We start from the raw sequence: 23332 nt of genomic DNA, 5'->3' as shown, positions 1-23332 counted from the left end.
GCAGTTCCTTCTCTGTTCCTGCTCCCAATCCAGCATTCATCTTAACCGGGGTTCCTCTAGAGAATTAGGCCCTGATTAGAAAAGTAATTAGAAGTTATTTCAGTGAGTGTTCCTTCAGTTCTCCCAAGGGTGATGCATAATTAGTACAACTCTAAATGCGCAGGAGATGAGCTAATCACATTAAATGGATGTCTTGAGGTCCTCAATTTTCCTGGAACCCAGGTGAGAAGGGATGCTGCCACCCTTTTTATAAACTGTGTCTAATGTAGTATTGGGATTGTATGTCTGCACAGTGAGTATATTCATATAAACCTCAAACTTCTGAGTTTTACCCAAATGTTATTACAGGCAGTTCCATTCTAGTTTGATCTTATCATCCAACCCTGGAAAGTTAAAACCTAGGCCAGAGTTATCTTTCTACTGTAATTCATAGGGACAAAGATTAGGATTGGGGCATCTTTTCAGAAGATAAGTTTTTAATATTTTTCATCCTATACCCTTTCTAGTGTCAGCTGCTAGCCAGTTTGAGCTTGAGTTTATAAACAACACATTGGGATGTCAGAAAAAGTTAAAAAGGATATAAGCCCAAGATAAAGTGGTAACTCTTTTAATCGCGCCTGTGTTTTGAGGAATAACAAGCTGCCCTCACTATCTGGGAACTTCCGCTAGATACCGAGGAAGTGGTGTAACTTGAAAGGCGTAACTATGAAAGGATCAAAGACAAGGAAAATAGAATTGGGTCCATTGTGCTATTATGAGTTATTCCTGATTCCTGAAAACAGATATATTTACTCATCACATTTTCCTCTCTTTTTCCTAAGAATTCTATTCCGAAATGAATTTGTGTGACTTTTACTGTCTGTGTATGTCAAACTGCTGTTAGCAGTGGTTTTTAACTCCATTTAAATTATTCTATTTTGGAAGAATAAGAAATAGTTTTTGTTTCTGTAGGGCCAGAGGTAATCATAGAGCCCTTGCAAATTAAAAGTGTTTGCTAAGTTGGAATACAAACTTCTTTTTTCAAGGGTTAATATTTCTTACCCCAATAGTACCTGAGAATTTAACCGTTTTAATAATCAATGTCTTTCTCAGTTACTTTAGGAGTTTATTTTAGGAGTTTAAAATTCTGTGAATTTTGCTTAAAAATGCTCAGTTCCCAGTGAAAACATAGGAAGAAATCACAAAGTGTGCAGACTGTGATATCTAAGTGCTCCTGTTCCTCTGCACAAGGCAAACAAAGGTGAACACTGAAAGTATGAGACTGAGATTTAGGATAGAGCAGAGGCATGAGGTGTATATTTCAGAGCATAGCAGTGCTCGTTTATGGATTAGTCTTCCAATAGCTTAGAAAACAAATGGGATTTGAAAGTCGTGGATTGTAAAGTCACTAATAGCTTTTGGTTATTGTTTTCCTTCCAAAATAAAAATAAATAGGTGAACTAATATCTGTTCTCTGTGTACTGGTCCTTTGGCCCAAGGGGCTAAGGAAACAGCAATGAATTGGGGCAGTAATGGCAAAATAACTGGCAGAGGCTGTCCTAGCAAACAGGGGCCTTGGGAACAGGTTCTCAAGGGGAGGAAAAGGTCCTGAAAAGTGACCCAGCTTCCCAGAAAGTTTACCTAAAGAGAGGGGGTTGGGTGCATGTTTTTCACCAGAATAGAGCTTTACAATGAGGCTTCTATAAAGATGCATCTACAACACATTTTTAATTGTTGCATTCAATATTACAAAGACACAGAGAATCTAAGGGGTCTTTGACACTGCACACTGAAGGTGAGATTTCATATTGGAAAGTCCCTTATTTACACTTTATATGCTTGCTAACGCTCTAAACTCTCTTTTCTCATTTTGCTTCCTTCCTTTGGCTCACTAGAATTGATGTTATCAACCAAAAGTTTAAATGTAAGTGAGTCTTAATGGGTCGAAGGTGTCTTTGGATGAAATGAAAAAAACACTTAATCTTGTTATTTTTTGTTGTTTTTATTTTATTTGCTAGGAGATTCCCCACCCCCTTTACTAGAGAGAGCTTAATTACATTCCGTCTGAGTGTTTATGTAATTGGGGTTGGTGAGTTTGATAGAGTACAGTTCCTGTTTTAAGAACATCTGTGAAAAGAGATATCTGTTTATTAAAATGTTAAACCTGTGAATTGATTTTATTGTTGTGCTGTCCAATTTAACTGAAATGTATATGTTAATGGCGTCTATGCCTATGTGAAATGGCGAGCCATTATGCCCTCGCCAGCCAGCAGGGTTTTTAATTTACCAGCATTCAAAATACTCTTTAGTGGGTATTACTGAGAGAAGATGAATTAAACTTTTTCTAAACAAGTACATGTGATTTCTCTGGGAATTGACTTTCAGACTGTTGACACTCCCATTTGGTTGTGCCGTTCCTGAATTTTGTCATTCCAGGACTTGAATGGAAAGCGGTGGCATTTCTCCCACTTAGGATCAGAAGTAGTATTTCCCTAAAACTTGGTTATATGCAAAAAAAATTAAAAAATCCTGTGCCAATTTTAAGATCCTAGAGAAACCTGAAGCTACTGAAAATAACAGGTTTTGTTTTAATTAATTTCCATTTTCCACCCCACCCTGTTTGTTACTTCAAAATATTACCAAGCCTCCGTGCATATATAGTTACATATATAGTTGAGTTCACAAAAATCATAACAAAGAAATTCCATAATCCTATCTCTTTCATTAAAACTAATAGAAGTGACACCATGTAATGTAAGTATGTATTTTCAAAAATCCTCAATTGATCTTCTAACACTGTCCTCAGCCTTAGAGAGACTATTCACTTGCCCAGACTGCTAAAGACAATGAGCACCACAGCCTATTGGGACTCGCGGCTGTGTCTTTACAGAGCCCATGCTTTTAATCAGTGTGCATTATTCAGATTGAAAAATCATTATTTCTTGATTAAAGCAAATTCGCTTGTACTCTCCAATAGGCAATATTTTTGTAAATCTCCATACTGGCCTCTGTATTTAAAGAAAGGAATGTTCATTCATTTATAAATACTCTGCTATTTAGACTATTACCACTGACTAGCCTCTCAAATTTGGGGCGCCTAAATGTACTTTAAACAAACATTTCTAGAAATGGAGTGAAGTCTATAATGGTTTCTTTTGCTGCTCACAGATGTTGATGAATGCACATCAAATCCCTGCACTAATGGAGATTGTGTTAACACACCTGGATCCTATTATTGTAAATGTCATGCTGGATTCCAGAGGACTCCTACCAAGCAAGCATGCATCGGTAAGGCAGTTTGCTTTCACATGTGAAAACGTTCCGTGAAAGACAGCGACCTAGGCTGTTGAGGTTAAAAGTAGATTTAGTAAAACGAAACATGGGATGAAATAAGTGCTGTTCCATTATTTCAGATTTCTTTTATACTACTTTCAGAAAGGCTCCCTTTATACATAAACACTATTTGCATCTATAAACCAGAAAACATGGTATCTGGCTTCACATAAAATTAGTGTATCTTTCTTCCCTAGATCACAGCTTCCTTTCCGCAAGGAACATCAGTAGCGTTACTGCTCTCTGATTAATGGGCCTTCATATTTATAATCATTTTCACTCCCTGTTTTCTTCGAGCCTCACACACAGTCCAACACCAAACCGTGCCTAGCCTTTGCCATTGTCCAAGCTCTCTACCTCTCTGCTTGTTTGTCTCGGAATCCTTTAGCAGATGGCTCTGCTTGCCTTCTTTCTCACTTTCTATTCATCCCTGGGTAGTTGCTTAAACAAACGTACTCCAGAAGTTCTCATCATGTTGCTCGTAATCCAGAGAGTCTGTAGGTCTTGCTCAACTCCTTGTTCTCACATTTAAGGTCTTCACCCGCTGTGTCAAAACCAGCCTCCCTACCTGCCCTCTCTTAGGTTCACTGCACACACCCCACTGCATTTTTTTCTCTTTCCCTCTTCAGCTAGTCAGGGCTTTAAAATCGCTACACCTACCTATCCAAGAAAAAAAAGGTTGGTGAGAAATGGAAATTTTGCTAAAGAAGCAGCATGATTTTCTAAACGTAAACTGGATATTTGAAGTTAAATGTATTACCTTACTATTTTTATCTTTAATTATTGTAAAAGAGTAACGTTTGGCCATTCTTAATTTTCCCAGATATTGATGAGTGCATCCAGAATGGGGTTCTTTGTAAAAATGGTCGATGTGTGAACACAGATGGAAGTTTCCAGTGCATTTGCAATGCCGGCTTTGAATTAACTACAGATGGAAAAAACTGTGTTGGTATGGAAATCGCCTGCTCCCTTGCAAAAGATTTTTCAAGGATATACATTTTTATTTAGAACCATATACACTATTTCCATGAAAGCTTACACAACGCATCTGTGAGAGTTCTTCAGGTGGCTTAGGGAAAATATAAATGCGTTTAACATCAGACTGTTAAAGTGAAACAACAGACCTCTTTTTTTTGTTTTTGGCAAATGTTGTAACAGGGAGCACTTCACTGCTTCTGGAAATTTCCTTGTGGTATATGTTTAATTGTAAGTAGCAGCTATTCTTTGTAATAACTATTACTACCTACCACACTTCACATGTTGGGGTGACAACACTGACAAGATAGAACAGGTCTCCCCCAACCTTGGTCTGGGGGTATCTAAAAATGTTTGGCATATGTGAAAGTCAAATCTCTAAATTTGTGTTCCTGGTGATGTCTAGCAGTACAGCAGGTACTGATACCACACAGGAGTATTCTAGTCACACGGCAACACATACTCCACCCTCTAGTGAAAGTCCAGATCATTTCACTTACGGCGAGGCCTGTTGATTCTCCCTTACAAAAGAAAAAATCCTTGAAATCATATTAACTTTCTGGTAATCAAAATAAAATGCTACTCATATGGTTTTAATAGCCCCTAAGCACAAAATTTCCTTATTTTCCTTTCTGTCCCTGTACTAAAGGCCCCTCGTATTCTCCACACCGTTTGCTCTCGCTCAGTGGCGTTCACACGGCGGGGTGGGCAGGGGGTGGGCTGGTGGGGGGGAGACTCCCTGCGCACATGGCTCATTTACGCAGTGGAATTTGACTCAGGATTGTTTGGGGAAGGAGAGGAAACCGGTTCCCTCGAGGGCAGCCGTGTGAGCTCCTCTCTCTCTTCCACAGATCATGATGAATGTACAACTACCAACATGTGTTTGAATGGGATGTGCATTAATGAAGACGGCAGCTTCAAGTGCATCTGCAAACCAGGATTCGTCTTGGCTCCAAATGGGCGTTACTGTACTGGTATGTGTGGCTTTGAGATAGGAAAGTAATCGTGATTGAAACCATCTTTTTTCTTTGAATGAATCACGCAAGAATTACTTCAGTTTCTTCATGTGGATTTCATATTATTCACATCTCTTGCTAATTCAGTAAGGCAGGTGTCTAAAGCTTCCTAGAAAAACACACACTGTGGTCTAGGGAACGGTGATATTTTATAAAACTCATAATGATACAGGAAAAATTAAGGGAATGACAGATTGGTTCTAGCAAGTCTGAAAGAAGTGATGTGGAAATAATTTCTCTCTACCTGTTGTCTAAATAAAGAGGAAGAAAAAATCTTGAAAGGTTTTTGTTTTTACGTATTCTTAGAACAAGATTTTCAGCTATCATTTATTACTGGTTTTGTGTTACATCTTTGCCATAGAGCTAATCTACAGGTCATTTATGATTACATCATTTATTTAGTAAAGAAATAATTTAAATGTTCCTATCAATTGTTTTGTTCATAAAGGCATTTTGAAGGCCAAGCTCTAGTGCTAACTTGAGAAAGCAAAAGATATGCCGCTTGGAAACAAATGAGGCTACCTTTTGTACGCTCACAATTGACATTTAGTAAGATGAAATAAATTTTGCAGTTCCTAGTTAGAAACAAGTTTGTTGGTTTTTTCCCCCAGTTTTCTCCTTTTAGACAAAATTAGCTCTGTGGATGTTTTCTGCCTTCAATTGCACAAATTTATCTGAATACCAAATAAGACTCATAACTAATCCCTGTAATCTGAATGAAATTCCAGGGACATTAGAGAGAGGAAATCAAGATTGATTCTTATGTTTCTGAATAAAAAATTACTTCTTGACTATTCAAGAAAGGGGAGTATAGGATTAAATAGAACTATTGTAGCTTTGCTAATTGAACTCATGACTGGGAAGTCATCTCAAGGTTAGCTGACTTGGATGATACACAGGATATGAGGTTAGTATTATGTTCTGTCCAGTGTGTAGCATTACATTACAGCATATAACTTATTTCAGAATTTCTTAAGAAAATTAAACGCACATAGAAAGATAACCTAGAGCTCACCAGTTTCTACTTTCTTGAAATTATTTTTTATTAATTTTTGTATTACAAATGTCATAATCTGTAAGTCTTGAAATGCTCATGAATTAGCAGCTCTGTGTTGTAAAGGCTGTTTCATCATTTGGGGAAGCCATTTAATGTTGAGTTAGCTACCTGTGGTAATTTGAAGCAGATTGAAAATTAGAAGAGATACTCCAAACTGTTTTGATATTATGAACTGATCAAGTTCATATCAAAACATCCCTTCTAGTTAGAATTGTGTATGTGAAAATAAAAGGTGAATTAGAAGTTTACCTTTTAAGGATTTGTTTCACTTAACTAATTTGGATTAAATATTACTTGTATGAAACAGGGTTGCCAAGTAAATAATGAAAAATGAGTTTTTAAGGCTCTATTTTTTCTTTTTGCTTTTTTTTAAAATATATCTTTATTGATTTCAGAGAGAGGAAAGGAGAGGGAGAGAGAGAGATAGAAACATCAATGATGAGAGAGTCATTGATCGGCTGCAGCCCACAACCCGGGCATGTGCCCTGACCGGGAATCGAACCCTGATCGCCTGGATCCTAGGTCGACACTTAACCGCTGAGCCATGCCCGGCCGGGCAAGGCTCTATTTTTTCTTAATGGGTAAATTTTCACTTAGTCTCTATGAAAATGTTTCAGAGTTGCATTAAGATATACGATTTCCCCAATAAGTTTAATTTTAAAAAACATTTGTTATCACATCTATTTTTCCACAAATTACAAAATTAAAAATAAAAGGTTGAAAGTGTAGAGTAGTGACAACAAGTAAAAATAAAGTTAAATTTATCTAGTTGTGGCCCGGCTTGTGTTCCCCTCTGGGCAGATGTTGATGAGTGCCAGACTCCAGGAATCTGCATGAATGGACATTGTATCAACAATGAAGGGTCCTTCCGCTGTGACTGTCCCCCAGGCCTGGCTGTGGGTGTGGACGGACGTGTGTGTGTCGGTAAGTGAAACATTCTATAATGGCCCCAGTGTCCAAATGATCTTTGAAAAGGGAACAGAGGTAAACCCACCCAGTGGAATAATGTTTAGCCATAAAAAGGAATACTAATAAATGAGAAAGCAAGGATGAGCCTTGAAAACATGCTAAGTGAAAGAAGCCAGTTACAAAAGACCACATAGAATGTGATTTCATTCATAAGAAATGTGCATAATAGACAGATCTACAGAGACAGAGCAGGTTAGTAGTTGAGCAGAGAGAGTAGGGTGGCAGGAGAGGGGGTGATAGCTAAGGGGTATTTCTGAGGTAATGAAATGTTCTAAAATCAGCTGTAGTGACAATTGTACATATCTGCAAATTTGCTAAAAACTATCAAATAGATTAATTCTGTGGAATGTGAATCATATCTCAATAAAGAAGGCTCTGAAGAGAGTCCAGTCAAAAATGCTGCAGAAGAATAAAAAATGTCCTTAACCCAGCATCCTCGATGATATTAGATAACTGAGTTTCTAAGTATAGTGGATTTAGATTTCATAATTAATAACAAAGAAGGCAGGATTGAGGATTATAGTTATATTCAAGTAAACTCTTTTACCCACGCAAAACTTAAAATGTAAATAATCAATACCCTAGAACTTGGACTTATATCAAAAGCTAGAAATGTTCTAATATAATTATGATTCATCACTGTGCAACTAACTATAGAAACAAGGGAAGAGCATGAGAAAAAATTGTATTTTATTCTAAGCCATTTGAAATTTCATTTGGATACTTTTGTCATATGTGTTCCATGAAAATCAATCAGTGTTACCAGTTGTCAGCTTTAAAGAAAAAGGAAAACAAAAAAGTCAAAAGCATTTCAAATTAACCAGTGTGTTCTAATGATAACAGTAGCAGAGTGAGTTAGCTGTAAAAATACATTTAATGCCTTTTTTTCCTCTGGAGCACTTTCATGAGGCCTCTAGGGTATCTTGGCTGTTGTGCACTCTATTTTCAAATTACACACTAGAAGGCAGACATCCTCACTAGTTTGAAAGTAATTTTGAGAAAAATGAAATTATTTCTTAGATATAGTTGATAACACTTGACTCTTACCTGAGGGAATCAAAACATTTGGATCCCAAAGTGGGAGTGGGGAAAGAAGCATCAGCAGATGGAAATAATCTGTCCACTTAAGTTCATCCACTCTATCCAATCTAGGACTTATTTCAGCTTACAGAATTGTCAGCACTTTGTTCAGGGATATTTCAAATACAGCGACTAGAAAAATGTAGCTCCTTCCTGCTTAGAGAGCTCAAATATTTTCAGTTGACTTTTTTCCTTTACCTAAATGGTCCTTTTGAAATGTACAATGGGTACCAGTTTTGGAGGGAGAAATTATTTTTATTTTAAGCAACCAACATATTTTGGGTAGTTGTTAGGAATTCAGCGTTCAAACACAGAAAATCATTCTCTTGTCCACATACTGAAAAGGCATCAGAAGTTGTCGGAACACCCTCTCCAGTTCTTCACAGTGGTGCTCACTTAAACTTTTTAATAAAAACACCATTTGTTCTGTGTGTAGTTATATGTTACTGTTCCCATAATATGCTAGGCATGTTTTCTTCATATCTTCTACCTTTGGTGATGCTTTTGAAATCCACTGACGGCTGAACGAATCACTGTGATGAATTATTATTAGGGTTGGCACTTTAATTTTAGATTTCTTTTTTGTTTGTTCATTTTTGTTTCCATGGATACTGAGATGTGGGTTTTTATTTTCAGAAAATTAAACTGTTATCGAAACTAGTACGTTGAAGAAGCCTGACTCACAGGCAGATATAACCTTCATGAGCAAGAAGTTTTCTGACTCCACTGGGGGCAGGTGCATGGTGGGCAGGGAGAAGGCAGAGCACTGGTACTGCCCTGGGATGGCTTCAAGATTTCTGGGCTTCGCAGGTGTTTAAAGCCAGTTTCTTTCTTGTGGTGACTTCATGGGTCCTTCGGAGGCATTCAGCTTGCCCTTCCTGAGATGCAGACAGTACATTTTTCTTTCTTGTGGCCACTCCTTGCCCCCCAACCCTGGGTCTTTCAACAGTCCACTTCAGACAGACTGTCTCTGATGGTTCTCATCACCCCTCCACATGGTCATTTTAGGACCCTCTCTTAGTGGGGCCTGTGTCTAATGCATAGGACACTCCTGTCCTTGGCCCTGTTGACCATGTGAATAGAAGCTGATCTCCCCTCCCACTGCTCCTGCATAACCTAGCACTTGCCAAAAAACAATCCTTTTCAAAAAACCCTCTCTCTTTTTATTGTTAAAATTTTTTAATGCTGACACTATTGCTCCCCCACACACACACACACACACTTTGCCCACCTCCACCCACCTCCACTTCCCCTTAGCCTCCCTTGGCCTTCATCACACTATTGTCCGTGTCCGTGGCCTGTGCATATATGATCCTTAGCTAATCCCTTCACCTTCTTCATCCAGTCACCCCCACCCCCTCCCCTCGGGCTCCCGCCAGTCTGTTCCATGTATCCATGCTTCTGGTTCCATTTTGTTCGTCAGTTTATTTTGTTCATTAGATTCACATATTAGTGAGATCATATGGTACTTGTCTTTCTCTGACTGGCTTGTTTTGCTTAGCATAATGCTCTCCAGCTCCATCCATGCTGTTGCAAAGCTGTGGTATATTTACGCAATAGAAAAACCCCTCTCTTAATTGCCACTCTCTCAAACCATTTGTAGCTTCGATGTTGGGAAGGGTTTAAGTACCAGGTAACTAATTTTTCCTATTTACTTTCTTCAGGATGGAGTCTCCAAATTCACCTTGTTATTTGATGTTCAGTACCGTAGGATTTCAGCTAGAAAAATTTTTACACCTGGTTACATTAGCTTAAGAATATGTCAGCATCTTTATGAACACTGTTTGACATTTCTGTCAGCTAAAGGTTAATTTTCTTTCTTTTATTCTACCTGTTGCTTACCAGCTATATGGCCTTGGACAAGACTCATTACCTCTCTGTGCCTCTTTTTCTCATTGGTTGCTTTGAGGATTAAATAAGTTAATATAAGGTTCATCTATGTGAAGCTTTGAATAATGTCAGGCACAACAAATGTCCAGTAAGTTAGCTATTGCAATTATAGTGGCATAACATCTAGGGCATAGTCTTGCACAGAAAAAGGTCACCTGTCCCCATTAAAGAAAGGAGAGAAATAAGGTTGCCGTCATATTTTGAGTATTTCCTATGTGTCCTAGGCTTTGTGCTTAATGCTTAACAAACACATTCTCATTTATAATACAAACTCTATCCTTATTTAATGGGTGAGAAAAATATTAATTAAGGTGATCCCACAGGGATCAGAGCCTGGGACAATTATGTCCCTAAAACCCACACATAAGTTACAATACCTTCTTTTTCATGAAACTTCTGGTGTTGGGTGTTGTTAACCTGTAACACAAACCAGTATGTAACCTGTCTCACTTTTCAAGTGAGTACCATAGGCTTTTGATCAACTTGCTTCTAAAAATTGTGCGTGGCTTATGTTCTTAACATGAAAACAGAAATTACTTTGACCATTCTATGATGCCTTCTGGCATGATTGGTGACATCCGAAGAACTCACAAAAATCATATTGGGAATTATATCGTGTTTGTGCAAATTTGTCTTTGCACCGAGTCCTACCCTTGTGTATAACTCAGAGCAGACTGTGAGACTCTGTCGCAGCTGAAACAGGAAGGGGCGACACATGCTCTCTGCAGGGTTGGCTGGCAAATCTCATGGCCCACTTCCACTGGAGCATGTACACATCTCACTGTTTTAGTGCAGCCATGAATCTCAGCATCTTAATGAGAAACACTACCAGATCATAAGGAATCATTGGGTGACTCACTTTGCATAACAAGCAGAGAAAACTATTTCCAACAAGTTGTGAGTAATTATAGATATTTAAAATAAGGGTTATCTCTTTGATGGAATTACTATGTCAGCATATACTGCCTAAAAGCTGTACTGCTCCTCTGGCCTTTATGATGGTCTGAGTTTTTTATAGTTCATCATTTACTGTCTCTTACAGTTGTAGCATATTTTATGAGGATTGAGAGTGAGAAAACTAAGAAGGATGTTCTTCTTTGAGACGGAGCATGACACAGTAGAAAGAGGAAGTACTGTGGAGGTCACACGAGTCTGAGCCTGAATCCCAGCTTAGTCAGTTGATCGCCTTAGACTTAGAGCTACTTAAGTCATCCCTCTGAACCTCACCTTCCTCATCTGTACTGTGTGGGTAATGATCCCTAACCTAGGGAGTTGTTGACCTGAATGTTCAATGAGATGATGTCTGTGAAGCAATTAGCACAATGCCAAGGACACATAGTGATCGTTATTAATTTTAAAAACTGAATTTATTGAGAGTCTAAGGTTAAAACATTGTATGTGGGGGTTGAAAAGAAAGTAAGAAGTTTCATGGTCAAGCAGTGTCATCTCAAGGCAGTTTAACTTCACTGCACTTCACTGTTCACGAGGACGTCTAAAACAGAAATAATGTCATTTTGAGTAGAGTCTAGCCAGTGATTAAAGCTCAATAACTGTAGGAATGTACCTGGTTCAGTGAAAGGCCTGTGAGGATAAGTGGGATAACAGCTGCTTGTGTAGCACATAAAACTGCTTGGAGAAAGAAAAAAAAAAATGAGTTGATATGGATTCATTCTTTTCCTCATTCAACAAACATTTCTTTATTTCCTAACACTATTAGGTGCTAAAGAGACAAAGAAAAAGAAGTGGCGGATGCCCTCTAGAAGCTTCCACTCTTAGGCCAAAAGAAGCCTTCAGTTTTGAAATCTCTCTGTCTTTGTCACTACCCAAATCGTTGTTCTTCTGTGTCCTTCAGATACTCACATGCGCAGTACATGCTATGGTGGAATCAAGAAGGGAGTGTGTGTCCGTCCCTTCCCGGGTGCGGTGACCAAGTCCGAATGCTGCTGTGCCAATCCAGACTATGGTTTCGGAGAGCCCTGCCAGCCATGCCCTGCTAAAAACTCAGGTAGTCCCATTGGCTGGTTTCACACCCAATCAAGAATCTAGAAATGTAACGTTAGCTATTTGGCCACCGAGTACATCAAGTCTGAAGTGTTTTGTCATTATTTTTAATTGAAGAAAAGAAGTCCAAACCTGTGTTGGTACGAGAGACAATTAATGAGATTTGGCTTGTATTTACCTAAGATCTCTAGACAAAGAGAACACATGGTGGATAGGAAAATTTATTTGCTGATCCAATTATGATTGCTAAAACAGATTCTTTATGTGGATATGTTAGTCTCAATGTCCTTGATCTATGATCTCATTGTTGAAGACAAATAGCATAAAATTTACTTATTGCTTTGAAGATTATAATAACTTTACCAGAGCCTGATTTTATTTATTTATTTCTATCTTAATGCAGAATGGTCTTAGGCCACAGTCAGTCAGTAATTCCAGACTCTCAGGTTGATAAGGGTGATCCTGTTTGTTCATACTAAACCTGTATTGACTATATAAGCCTGCATTGAGCATATGTAAGCACAATATAGATTAAACAATGAACACAATCTCTTTTTCTTTGAAGTTGGAGATAGTTGAAAATATAGGTAGGTGAACATATAAATTATAATTTAGTATGAGACTAGCCCTTTTAAAGGGACATAAAGAACTGGGGAGAGTGTAAAGGAGGGAATAGTTGCCTGGGGAAGCTGAGAAAGACTTCACAGAGAGGGGCATGTTTAGTTCGGACTTGAAAAAAAATAAGAACTTCCCACATGGAAGACAGAAGAAAAGCATCCCAGCAAAGGAAATGGCTTGTCATTCCATTAAGAATCCTAAATGGCTTGTTCCAACCTTAGCAAAACAAGGAGAGTTCGTCTAGAAGTAAATGGGAATGTAGGATCCGATAAAGACAGCATTTACATCAGTGAGGAGAAATTGAACTAAGTGATGAATATTGTTGATAAATGTCAGAAAAAAATAGGAAATTAGCTCCCAACATTAAACTTTATAAAAATAATCTTAAAAAATAAATTAAAAAAATAAAAATAATTTTCTTATAGCATATATAAAATTCTGGTTATTTTGTCATTATAAAGGGCTTTTAAAGCAGATATTAAAGACTAAAACACATATAAATTGGAAAAATGTTTTTCTTAATTTATAAGGAATTTATATTAATAAGGGAAGTTAAAATGCTCATAGAAGTGACAATGTGCACAAATAAGACTTTACAAAGCAGAAATGCAAATGGTAGATTACCAGATAAAAAGATGCCCAATCTTTCTAAAATGAAAAGAAAATTAAAATAAGATGTCATTTTTGTTCATTAGATTGGTAAAGTATAGATGACTGGTTTTTCTCAGTGTTCAGGAGGGTGTACAAAAATGGATACTCTCTTTTGCTGCTGATAGAAGGGTAACCGGGTACATTTAGGGAAAAGAGCACTGTTTTTGAAATTCTTATAATACTTATGTGCTAGAAAATAGTCTTTTTGTTTTTCATTTTAAAAGTTAATACATATAATTCTTTCTAATGGTATTTTTGGAATTATGTAAGTGTCTTGTATAAAGCAGATATAGTTTAGAGTTTTTAATTTCTCTATTTGTTTTTATCATATAGCTGAATTCCATGGTCTATGTAGTAGTGGCGTAGGTATCACAGTGGATGGAAGAGGTAACTCTATTCTATTCTCCATCTTATAATAATTATATAATTGTATAGCTTTATGATTCTGTTGTAACATTATGAATATGATTATATTTAATTTATAAAATATATCAGTGTAAAATGAGAAGATAAATTATTTCTTAGAACAACGTTGTAAACTAGATGATTATGAAGTGGTATGTGGATACACTTTTTTCATAGTGGATAAATACATATCTGTTAAATATGCATTGTTAAAAATGTCAGTGACAAACCACACCTGTGATTTTATGGATACCATTGCTTAAGAAGAGGCTAGAGTTGGTATTTAGGTTAAAAAAATAAAGAGTGGGTTAATTTTTAAAATTAAATAATGGTAACATGGTTAAAAAAAATTTTAAGACATATTTGATATGGATCAAGTTTGGAATATATTGCCCTAAAAGTAAGTTGTTAGGACTATTTATGCCTGAAAATACTAAAATGTTTTTATCCAACTAAAGGAATGAAATTTATTAAAGTTTTCTTATTTTAAATTTAGCAATATGATTAACAAAATTCCAAAATGGAAAATTAAATATTAAGTACATATGGTGTTTATTTTAAAGGTATTTTATATAGTTTCATTTGTTTCTTTTTTAAATAAAACTGTAGGGTGCTGTTAATCTTCATTTTACATATATTTTCTTCTACTTTCATGTCTGAGAAGAGTCTAGACAAATTATAGTTTAGTTGACAGTATAATGTTACACCTTTGCAATGAATATCAGAAACCAGAGTAAAGAAGAAAACGTTTACAGCATGTTTCTCCCAAAAATAAAATCTAAAGGCTGACATTTCTGGAGTGTTTGTGGTCTTCCAAATTCTTGAAAACAATAGCACCAAAATTTGAGCATAGTTACCAAAATTTGATTTTATGCCTATTCTATATTTTATTCCCTCTCAATCTGGCCTCCCCGACAGAGCGAGCATCTGTTGAAGCCGCTTAGTCGCTGATAACAGGCACATCCTTCCTCAAGGCCCACTGCACATGGGTGACAGACAGTAGGCGTGTTCACGGCTTACCGTAAAACAACGTGTTCTCCAGCATCCACGTTTGAACTGTCCTCTCCATTAATTCAACTTATCAACAGAAAAAAAAGTTTATTAAGTGTCATATTACTTAGTTGACTGTAAAAATATAATAAAATAGAAATATCCCATACCTTCAGGGACCATAAAATTACATAGGCCATCCTAATAAAGCTTTGTCTATTAATTAGATGGTTATAATACCTATCAAGATGAGTTTTCCTATGGATTTTGAGCCAACAGCCTATCAATTTCTTTATTAATTTTGTCATAAATACAGGCACATCGCAAGGTTTAATTCTTTGAACTTCTGCCAGTTCCCTTCATGTTCCTTATGACTTACCGGGGAAGTGTCCTGTATCTCTCAGTTTTATTCTTACTCCTTATTTTCATTTTCTTTCCCTCTCTGAAAGGTAGGCAAATTGTGAGTTTGCCGAGTTAAACACTTCATATATTGAGTGATCTTTATTAGACCTGAATGTATCAGCAAACAATAAAATGTCTGTGAGCATTAAACTTTCGACATTTGATGCAGATATCAATGAGTGTGCTTTGGATCCTGATATATGTGCCAATGGAATTTGTGAAAACTTACGTGGTAGTTACCGTTGTAATTGCAACAGTGGCTATGAACCAGATGCCTCTGGAAGAAACTGTATTGGTAAGTCATTTGTTATATTTATATAGGAGCCTCTCATATAGTTTAATCCCATGGGTTATAGGAGAAACCAAAGTACAAATAAATTACTAAAGATAACTAGAGATCTTGCAGTTTCTCTTGTTTCCTTGTTAGTACACATGATATAAAAATTTTGGAATCAGACAAATTATGTTACATAGGAACAAACTTCTTAGTGGCAAAACTTAGTATTTAATTTTTTCTTTTGTTTTTCTGCATATATCTTAATTCCACAATTTTTCACTAAGAAATGGACTTCAGGAATTAACAGAGCAGTATAAATAATAGTAAGTTAAGAAAATAAAGTCTTATAGGTTGACAGACTTTAATTTATATGCTACAACATATCTAAACATGATAACTAAGATGGGTGTTCCTTTTTGTAATTTAAAAGAGAATGTTTGGCCTGGCCGGTGTGGCTCCGTTGGTTGGGTGCTGTCCTTTGCGCTGAAGGGTCACCTATTCAATTCCCCATCAGGACACATAGCCGGGTTGCGGGCTTGATTCCTGGTAGAAGGTGTTCAGGAGGCAGCTGACTGATGTTTTGCTCTCACATTGATGTTTCTCTCTCTCTCCCTACCCTCCTTTCCTCTCTCTCTAAAAATCAATAAAAAATCTTTTTTGTAAAAAAAGAGAATGTTTGAAAACACTCAGGGATCTAGTTCATATATTGTAGAATTTGTGAAGAATCTAGATTTTCCAAAAGAGCGCTTGAGTTCACTTTTAAAAAATGAATATTGCCCTGGCTGGTTTGGCTGAGTGGTTAGAGTATCAGCCCTCGGATTGAAGGGTCCCTGGTTCAATTCCAGCCAAGAGCATGAGCCTCAGTTGTGGGTTCGATCCCTGGCCCCGGTCCAGGCAGGTATGGGAGGCAACTAATCAATGTGTCTCCGTCACATAGATGTTTCTCTCTCTCTCTCTCTCTGTGCCCCCTTTCACTCTCTCTGAAAAGCAATGAAAAAAATATCCTCAGATGAGGTTAAAAATGAATATTATTGGATCCATCATTATACATAATAATTTTTGTATCTAATCATTGATGATTCTTACATTCAAGTCTTGATGATTATGATTAGAAAGAAGTACATTTTCCGCCCTGGCTGGTGTGGCTCGGTTGGAGTGTCGTCACATACATCAAAAGGTGGAGGGTTTGATTTCTGGTCAGGGCACAAACCCAGGTTGTGGGTTCAATCACCAGTCAGGGCATGTGCCAGAGGCAACCGATCGATTGATTTTCTCTCTCTCTTCTTTCCTCTCTCTAAGATTAAAAAAAAAATTAAAATTAAAAAAATGAAAACATTTTTCTGCATTTATGGGACTGGCTTTTATTATTGAATATGTCCATTTGATCTTGAGTTGAAGAAATACATACAGATGGATATATAAATGTATATTAAGTATCATGTACTTATAATAGGTTTTGACACCTCCAGAGAAGGGTACCAGCCAAAGATTATTGAACATTTACAAAATATGCAAACCAGCTAGCTTTTATTCATCAAAAGCCAAGTTCCTTCTAGCGTACCTTCCAAGTACAGTTGAGCACATGGCTACTCTACTGAAAACAGATTCAGTGAGCATTCCATGCTGAACACAATTCATGGCACTGCCTAACTCTTTAAATTTGGCATATGCATAATTTTGATAAAAATTAAAACTAGATTTTAAAAATAAAAAGAAGCCAAATTCCAGCTTTCATTTGTTAGGGCTGCTGTAACAAAGTACCCAAGACTGGGTTGCTTAAAACAACTAATTTATTGTCTCATAATTTGGGAAACCAAAAGCCCAAAGTTAAGGTGTCCACAGAGCTATGCGCCCTTTAATGGCACCAGGGGAGAATCCTTCCTTTCCTCCTCTAGCTTCCAGGGTTTGCCAGAAATCCTTGATGTTTTTTGGCTTGTGGATGCATCACTCTAGTCAGATGTTCATCTTTTCCCTGTGTGTCTTCACTTATCTTCCATCTATGTGTCTGTCTCTCTTTCCCCTTTTATATATGAACACCTGTCATAGTGGATTACGACCTGCACTAATGACCTCATTTTAACTAGGTAACTTCTGTAACAGTCCTATTTCCAAATAAGATCACATTCTGTGGTACTGAGGGTTAGGACTTCAACATAGCTTTTGAGGGACACAACCCATACCATGGGGTAATAGGTAAATAAATTGTGATGCATCTACTTGACAAAACAAACAATATGGGGGAAGTTATAGTAATGCTTAAAATATAATGCTAATTTTTAAAAATCAAGATTCTAAATTGGAACAAAAACAATATCTAAAGGAAAAAAATCAGATAAAACACAAAAAATTAATATTATCAGTAGTGATAGAATTTATGGCAAATGTTTTTTCAATCTCTGTTTTCCAAATGTTTACAATGTCAGTATATTGGTTGGTCGGGTACAGTTGTTATTTGCAAGACTAAAAATGTAACTTTCAGTGAAAGAAACTCTTCACCCTAAACTGCAACTTTTATTTCTTTCTATTATAAGTTATTCTTGCAGAAATGGGAGTGTGAATATGAAGATAAAATTTAATGTGAGCTTCTTAAATTTGAGTTTTAAATATTTTCTAGGCTGTTCTAGACTGCTAAAAGAATATATAAAATACATCATTAATTTCCATTAATAATTGTTTCTGAGGTAAAAAAATAATAAATAATGGGAAAGGATTAGTAAATACCTTTTGTTTAACTGCCACTTAATGCATTCTTCATTAGAATTTTACTCAAAAGGGTTTTTCAAATTGTTATTTTTATTACACATAAGCAAGCATATAGGCAAGTGAGTTTCATCTTTTAATCAGTTTCATCTGTGCTTAAAATATATCTCATATAATACCACCACAGGACAACAAGTAAATGAAGAACAAACCAGTAATGTGTCTTTTCCAAACTTCAACATACCCCCCAGGGGCTTCAAAACATCTTAAAAGTGGCCACCAGCATAAGAATTTTCCATTTGAATAAAACGGAATATATTTTGTTTGAGATCAAAGAATGTTCTATGGCTACAAAGAGACTATGTCAAGGAGAGGGATGACAAAAAATAAAAACAAAACGTCGTTGGTCACTGTGCTGTATGTTTCAACATGTGTTTCTCCTGTCTTCCGATGGTTGCTTCCAGACATCGATGAGTGCTTGGTAAACAGGCTGCTCTGTGACAACGGCCTGTGCCGCAACACGCCTGGGAGCTACAGCTGCACCTGCCCCCCTGGGTACGTGTTCAGGACCGAAACGGAGACTTGTGAAGGTAAGAGCCGTCCCGCTGGCCTCAGATGCAGATGCGTAAGCACCTAGCTCGGCACAGCAGTCAAGTACATTGACAAAGCAATATAGTAAAAAGAGTGTTGTTTGAATATTTTTATAATTGTATAGTTTCGTTCAGCTAATCGGCGTGCACTTCACAGTTATGAACACCGTCGGTTTTGTCCCATTCAGATAAAATAACAGCAGACGTTTGGCACAAACATTTTATCATCTAAAAACAAAAGTGAAAAATAAGTGAAAGGACCCCGTTTGTTTTACTTGCTGAAATAAAATGTAAGGTTTTTTGTTTGCTTGTTTACTTTGTTTTCCTTTTTAAAAACCACTATGACACTTTAGGGGACCTGGAATTGTAATGGCAAATTCAGCTCTGAAGCATTTCATTTATGAAATGATTGCTATAATACCTCAGAGGTTGGCCCAGAAAATATTTGAGGCCTGCCTGACTAAAAATGGTTACCTTAATTAAATTTATAGTCTATAAAAAAATGTCTTTTTCATTTGATAATTTAAAAGTTATTGTTTGGGTTTGTAGATCACAAACTGGTGTTTAAAGGCTTTTTTTCTTTTAACCACATTTCTCTGCAGTGGAAGTTACATGAATGAGTTAAATGCTTAGGGAAAGCCTCATTTTTAGTGAGATACCAGCTAAGTAATGAGTGCATTCAATTATGTTTTTGTTTCTTGATCAAAGTGCTGTGTACTCAAAATAATCTGTTGTATGACTACTAGCCATTGTCCCTTTTAAGTCTCACTATGTGAGTTTACAGAAGTGTCCCCTGACTTTATCAAATGCAATACTTCCCAATAGTAACTTTTTAAAAAGAGATTGCATCTTTATTTTGAATAGCCCTTTCCTTATCTGTTAAAGTATTAGTTTCTTAGTGACTCTAAAGCCAAGAAAACTGCAATGGTAACATTATGCAAAAAGATGTTAACATTCTCTCTTCATCCTGTTGTTTAACTTCAAAGCATTCTTGTGAACAGAAACAAGTTAGGGCTGGAACAAGATGCCAGAACACAAGTGATTCAGCTGAAGTCAATGAAATGCAATTACAAAGTGCAATCCTAAATTTGAGTTGAATTGGAGGGACCACTGAAAAACAGTAATTAGCTGAAGAAAGGGGGAAAAAAGGAAAGAAAACAGTGTAAAATACAGTTTTTGTCATCTTAGTTCTGATAACTGTTTCCCCTCCTGCCCCCCCCCCAATCTTGCAGAGGCTCCTCAAAGAAAAACCCTCATTCCATTCCCAGTTAAAGTACTTGAAGGTTCATCTTCTGCATAGATGAGCAGGGGGCACACTTGCGAGTTTTGAATATCTTTCTGTAAGATATAAAAGCTCTCTTTTTAAACTAGCTCAGGCTTCTCAAATATATTCAACCAGAGACTTTATTTTCTAGTACCCACTCCCTCCCATCCCCAACACCGATTATTCTTAAAAATTGCTCTGAGCAGTCTACTCTGAAAAAAATGATTCTAGCTCCGTTTCCTCCATGGGTAGGTATTTGGTGAGTGGGAGAAGGGGTTTCAAGAGCCTATTAATTTTTTTTCTCTTTATTCCCAACTTTCCACACTTGCTTCCCACTGTCTTTTGTCTTATCTGTTGTCTGTTGGAGGATACACTTCTGTTAAATGTTAAGAAATTCTGGAAGCAAGAACAGGTTGGGGTAGCTTCTTGATGTAACTGGGGAGCTGATGATTCTTGGGACTGGTTTCCCTGTCCGCAGCGACAGTGCCCTTTGGTGCTGTTGTGAGAGATACACATACTGGAGAACTGAATAGATAAGGCCTTTGATTCAGTTTGGTTTGTATACTGAATTGTCAGTGATATGTATGCATATCCCCTCCATTTTACCAAGTAAGATGGAGTTGAAGGCTACAAAGAGCCAACATACCGAAAAATAAAGAAAAGGTAGGACTCCCATGCTTGCGCGGCCAGGTGAAGACTAGGAGCAGATGGTGTTTAGTAGCGTAACGATGGGTGACTCCATAAACGTTACGGCACATTATACAAAACCAGGCAGCAGCGAGGGTTAGAAACAGCTCTCTTCATTTATTTTGTCCAAAGGATAATTGTTCCTGAAAACTCTGAGCCTTTTCTTTAATATGAAATATCTTTCATATTTGTCATTCAGAAGAAAGAAGTTCATGTTATGTAAATAAAAAAGAAATGATAGGGAAATATTTTGGCTGTAACCTTATGACATTGGTGGAAATAAAACTGATTTATCATGAGAAATCTAACCAAATAACTTTTACTTCTACATTTCCTTCCCACTGTTATTTGCATTTTATTAAATGTTTTGCCAAAAAAGTAGATCTGAAGGCCACGAATCTCTTTTTCCCTTGGGTCTCCTTTTTATTTCCACCATTGAATTTCACATAGTAAATTTGTCTGCCTGAAGCAGTTCTCTTCATTCTGTTCTTCCTAAACTAATTTCCAAAGACTAGACAGGGAATTATTAGCAGATTCATTACAGACTCTCACTTTCTCTGTGTATATTTGGTGTCTTCACTAATTGTGCTTGTCATTCATGTTTTCAATAGGCCGTTTTAAATATACTATAGCAGTAATAATAAAGTTCCTCTGATATTTCAGACTGAAGTTACAAAAAATTTATTTTACTTTTTTGTTTGAGCTCTGAGAGCCTGTGAAAGTTAAAATTTTTACAGCAAGCACTGTGGTTTAGATTGTGTTTCCAGTGACATAACTAGTTAAATGTAAACCAGATGTGCTTTGAAGTTTATTTCCAGGAATGTACAGTGAACTGTTTCAATTCCTGGTTCCATGACATTTATAACATAAAAACATTGTATTTAAGGAAAAATTAAACAGTTGATATCTGTAGCTGTCATTGTGTGTGTTTATAGTTTCGGAGTTCATAATTGCTTAATTTAAAATAGGATTTTTAAATATATGATATTGACATTTTTCTGTTTGGGGAGATTCTTACAGATGAAATGAATAGGTGAGCTATATATAGTCTGTCCTCAGATTAGTTATCTGCTTCCTGACTCTCTGATTCCTTTTTTACATTGCTTTTATTGAAAGAATTTTAGTACTCTGGAATAGATTTCTTTCATTCCAAATCTGTACTATATTTACAAAACCTGCTCTTACATTTTTCTTTTAAGGGATTTTCTTGTTACAACCAAGCTGAAAGAAAGATGTGTTTCTATTTCCTCAAACAATTTTTACTTCAAAAATTAAATGACTACCTGGATACTTCTTTAGTAGTTTTGAAGTCGCAAAGAAGGAGCACACCTGTTTTCCACATTGATTTTTAAATTTGCATTTCAAGTCCACTAACTTGAAAATCAACAATGAGCCCTGCCTTTTCAGGACCAGTGTGGTTTATATTTGACTTGAGATGATCAAAAGCAAGCATTACAATGTTATAGTTGTTTATTTGCGTGCTTCCTTCAATACAGTATTTTATACCTAATTCAAAGAGGTGTTTAGAAAAATAACAAGTATTCTGGTGAACTTGGAAACCCTAGTTAGTATTCAACAAAAAAAAAAAATGTCTTGAGATATGTTGATCTGTTTCAGCTAAATTAACCAAGCTCAAAAAGAAACCTGTGTACCCCTTCTTTAAATTGAGTGGTTGAATTTATACTGAAAGTCAGTCTTTGACATTGTTGCTAGTACTTTAGCTGAAACTTGTATTTATTTTTAATTAACTCATGTTAAACTATTAACTTTATTGGTTTGACATTTTCATTAGTCACCGCATGAGAACATAGGCATACTCTAATTCTGTTTACTTCTGACTATTAACAGGAATTGTTTAGATTATGGTATATGATTTGATTTAGGACTCAAGTGAAATTAATGATAGTAAGGTCTATATGAAGCAAATGGGGTTTTTTTTCTCATTTTATTTTACCAAACTTATATGTGCTTTAAAAAACTCTCCACGCCAAACACATAAATATGAACAGGCTAAGGATGGAGGAGAATCCTCTACCTGGCATTGAAATTTCATCCCTTATTTTCTGATTTGTATCCAGAAGTTTGGAACTAAAGCCAGCATGGTGACGTTTTATCTCTAATACAGGCTCTTTAAATTCTTCCAAAACCTCATGGAGCCATAAATGACAGAAACAGTCAGCCTTTGTTTGTGCACAGCACGTTGCACCTAGCAATGTGTTGCTTTCTATGGGAAATTCAAATTTCCCACAGGACAATTACATCCTATTATGGGGGGAAGTAACCTAATTTATGTAAAATTGTAGTAAAATAGTGAAGATTCGTGTACTAAACCCTTTCAAAATAGGCCGCTTCCTGCAGTCCTACTGCATCCCCCGTTGTGTATGTGTGTATCCACGCTGTAAAATGCATGTCTCCGTTCTCCATTCACTTTATGCTTCATAGATCCAT

General features: G+C 36.5%; 1 protein-coding gene across 1 annotated transcript in view; it reads left to right on the top strand.

Moving 5' to 3' along the window:
• The window catches only part of FBN2 (fibrillin 2), a 216747-nt gene that overhangs the window by 109827 nt on the left and 83588 nt on the right, over positions 1-23332 (top strand). The window contains exons 12-19 of the mRNA XM_087815536.1: positions 3148-3267; positions 4136-4261; positions 5139-5261; positions 7162-7284; positions 12152-12304; positions 13903-13956; positions 15536-15661; positions 18808-18933. Of these exons, the coding sequence (XP_087671662.1) occupies positions 3148-3267; positions 4136-4261; positions 5139-5261; positions 7162-7284; positions 12152-12304; positions 13903-13956; positions 15536-15661; positions 18808-18933 (951 nt within the window). The remainder of the gene's footprint in view (positions 1-3147; positions 3268-4135; positions 4262-5138; positions 5262-7161; positions 7285-12151; positions 12305-13902; positions 13957-15535; positions 15662-18807; positions 18934-23332) is intronic.

The sequence above is a fragment of the Miniopterus natalensis genome, chromosome 3, assembly GCF_054644295.1.
Source record: "Miniopterus natalensis isolate mMinNat1 chromosome 3, mMinNat1.hap1, whole genome shotgun sequence".
NCBI classification, from domain to species: domain Eukaryota; kingdom Metazoa; phylum Chordata; class Mammalia; order Chiroptera; family Miniopteridae; genus Miniopterus; species Miniopterus natalensis.
This window is presented reverse-complemented; position numbering and strand designations above follow the sequence as displayed.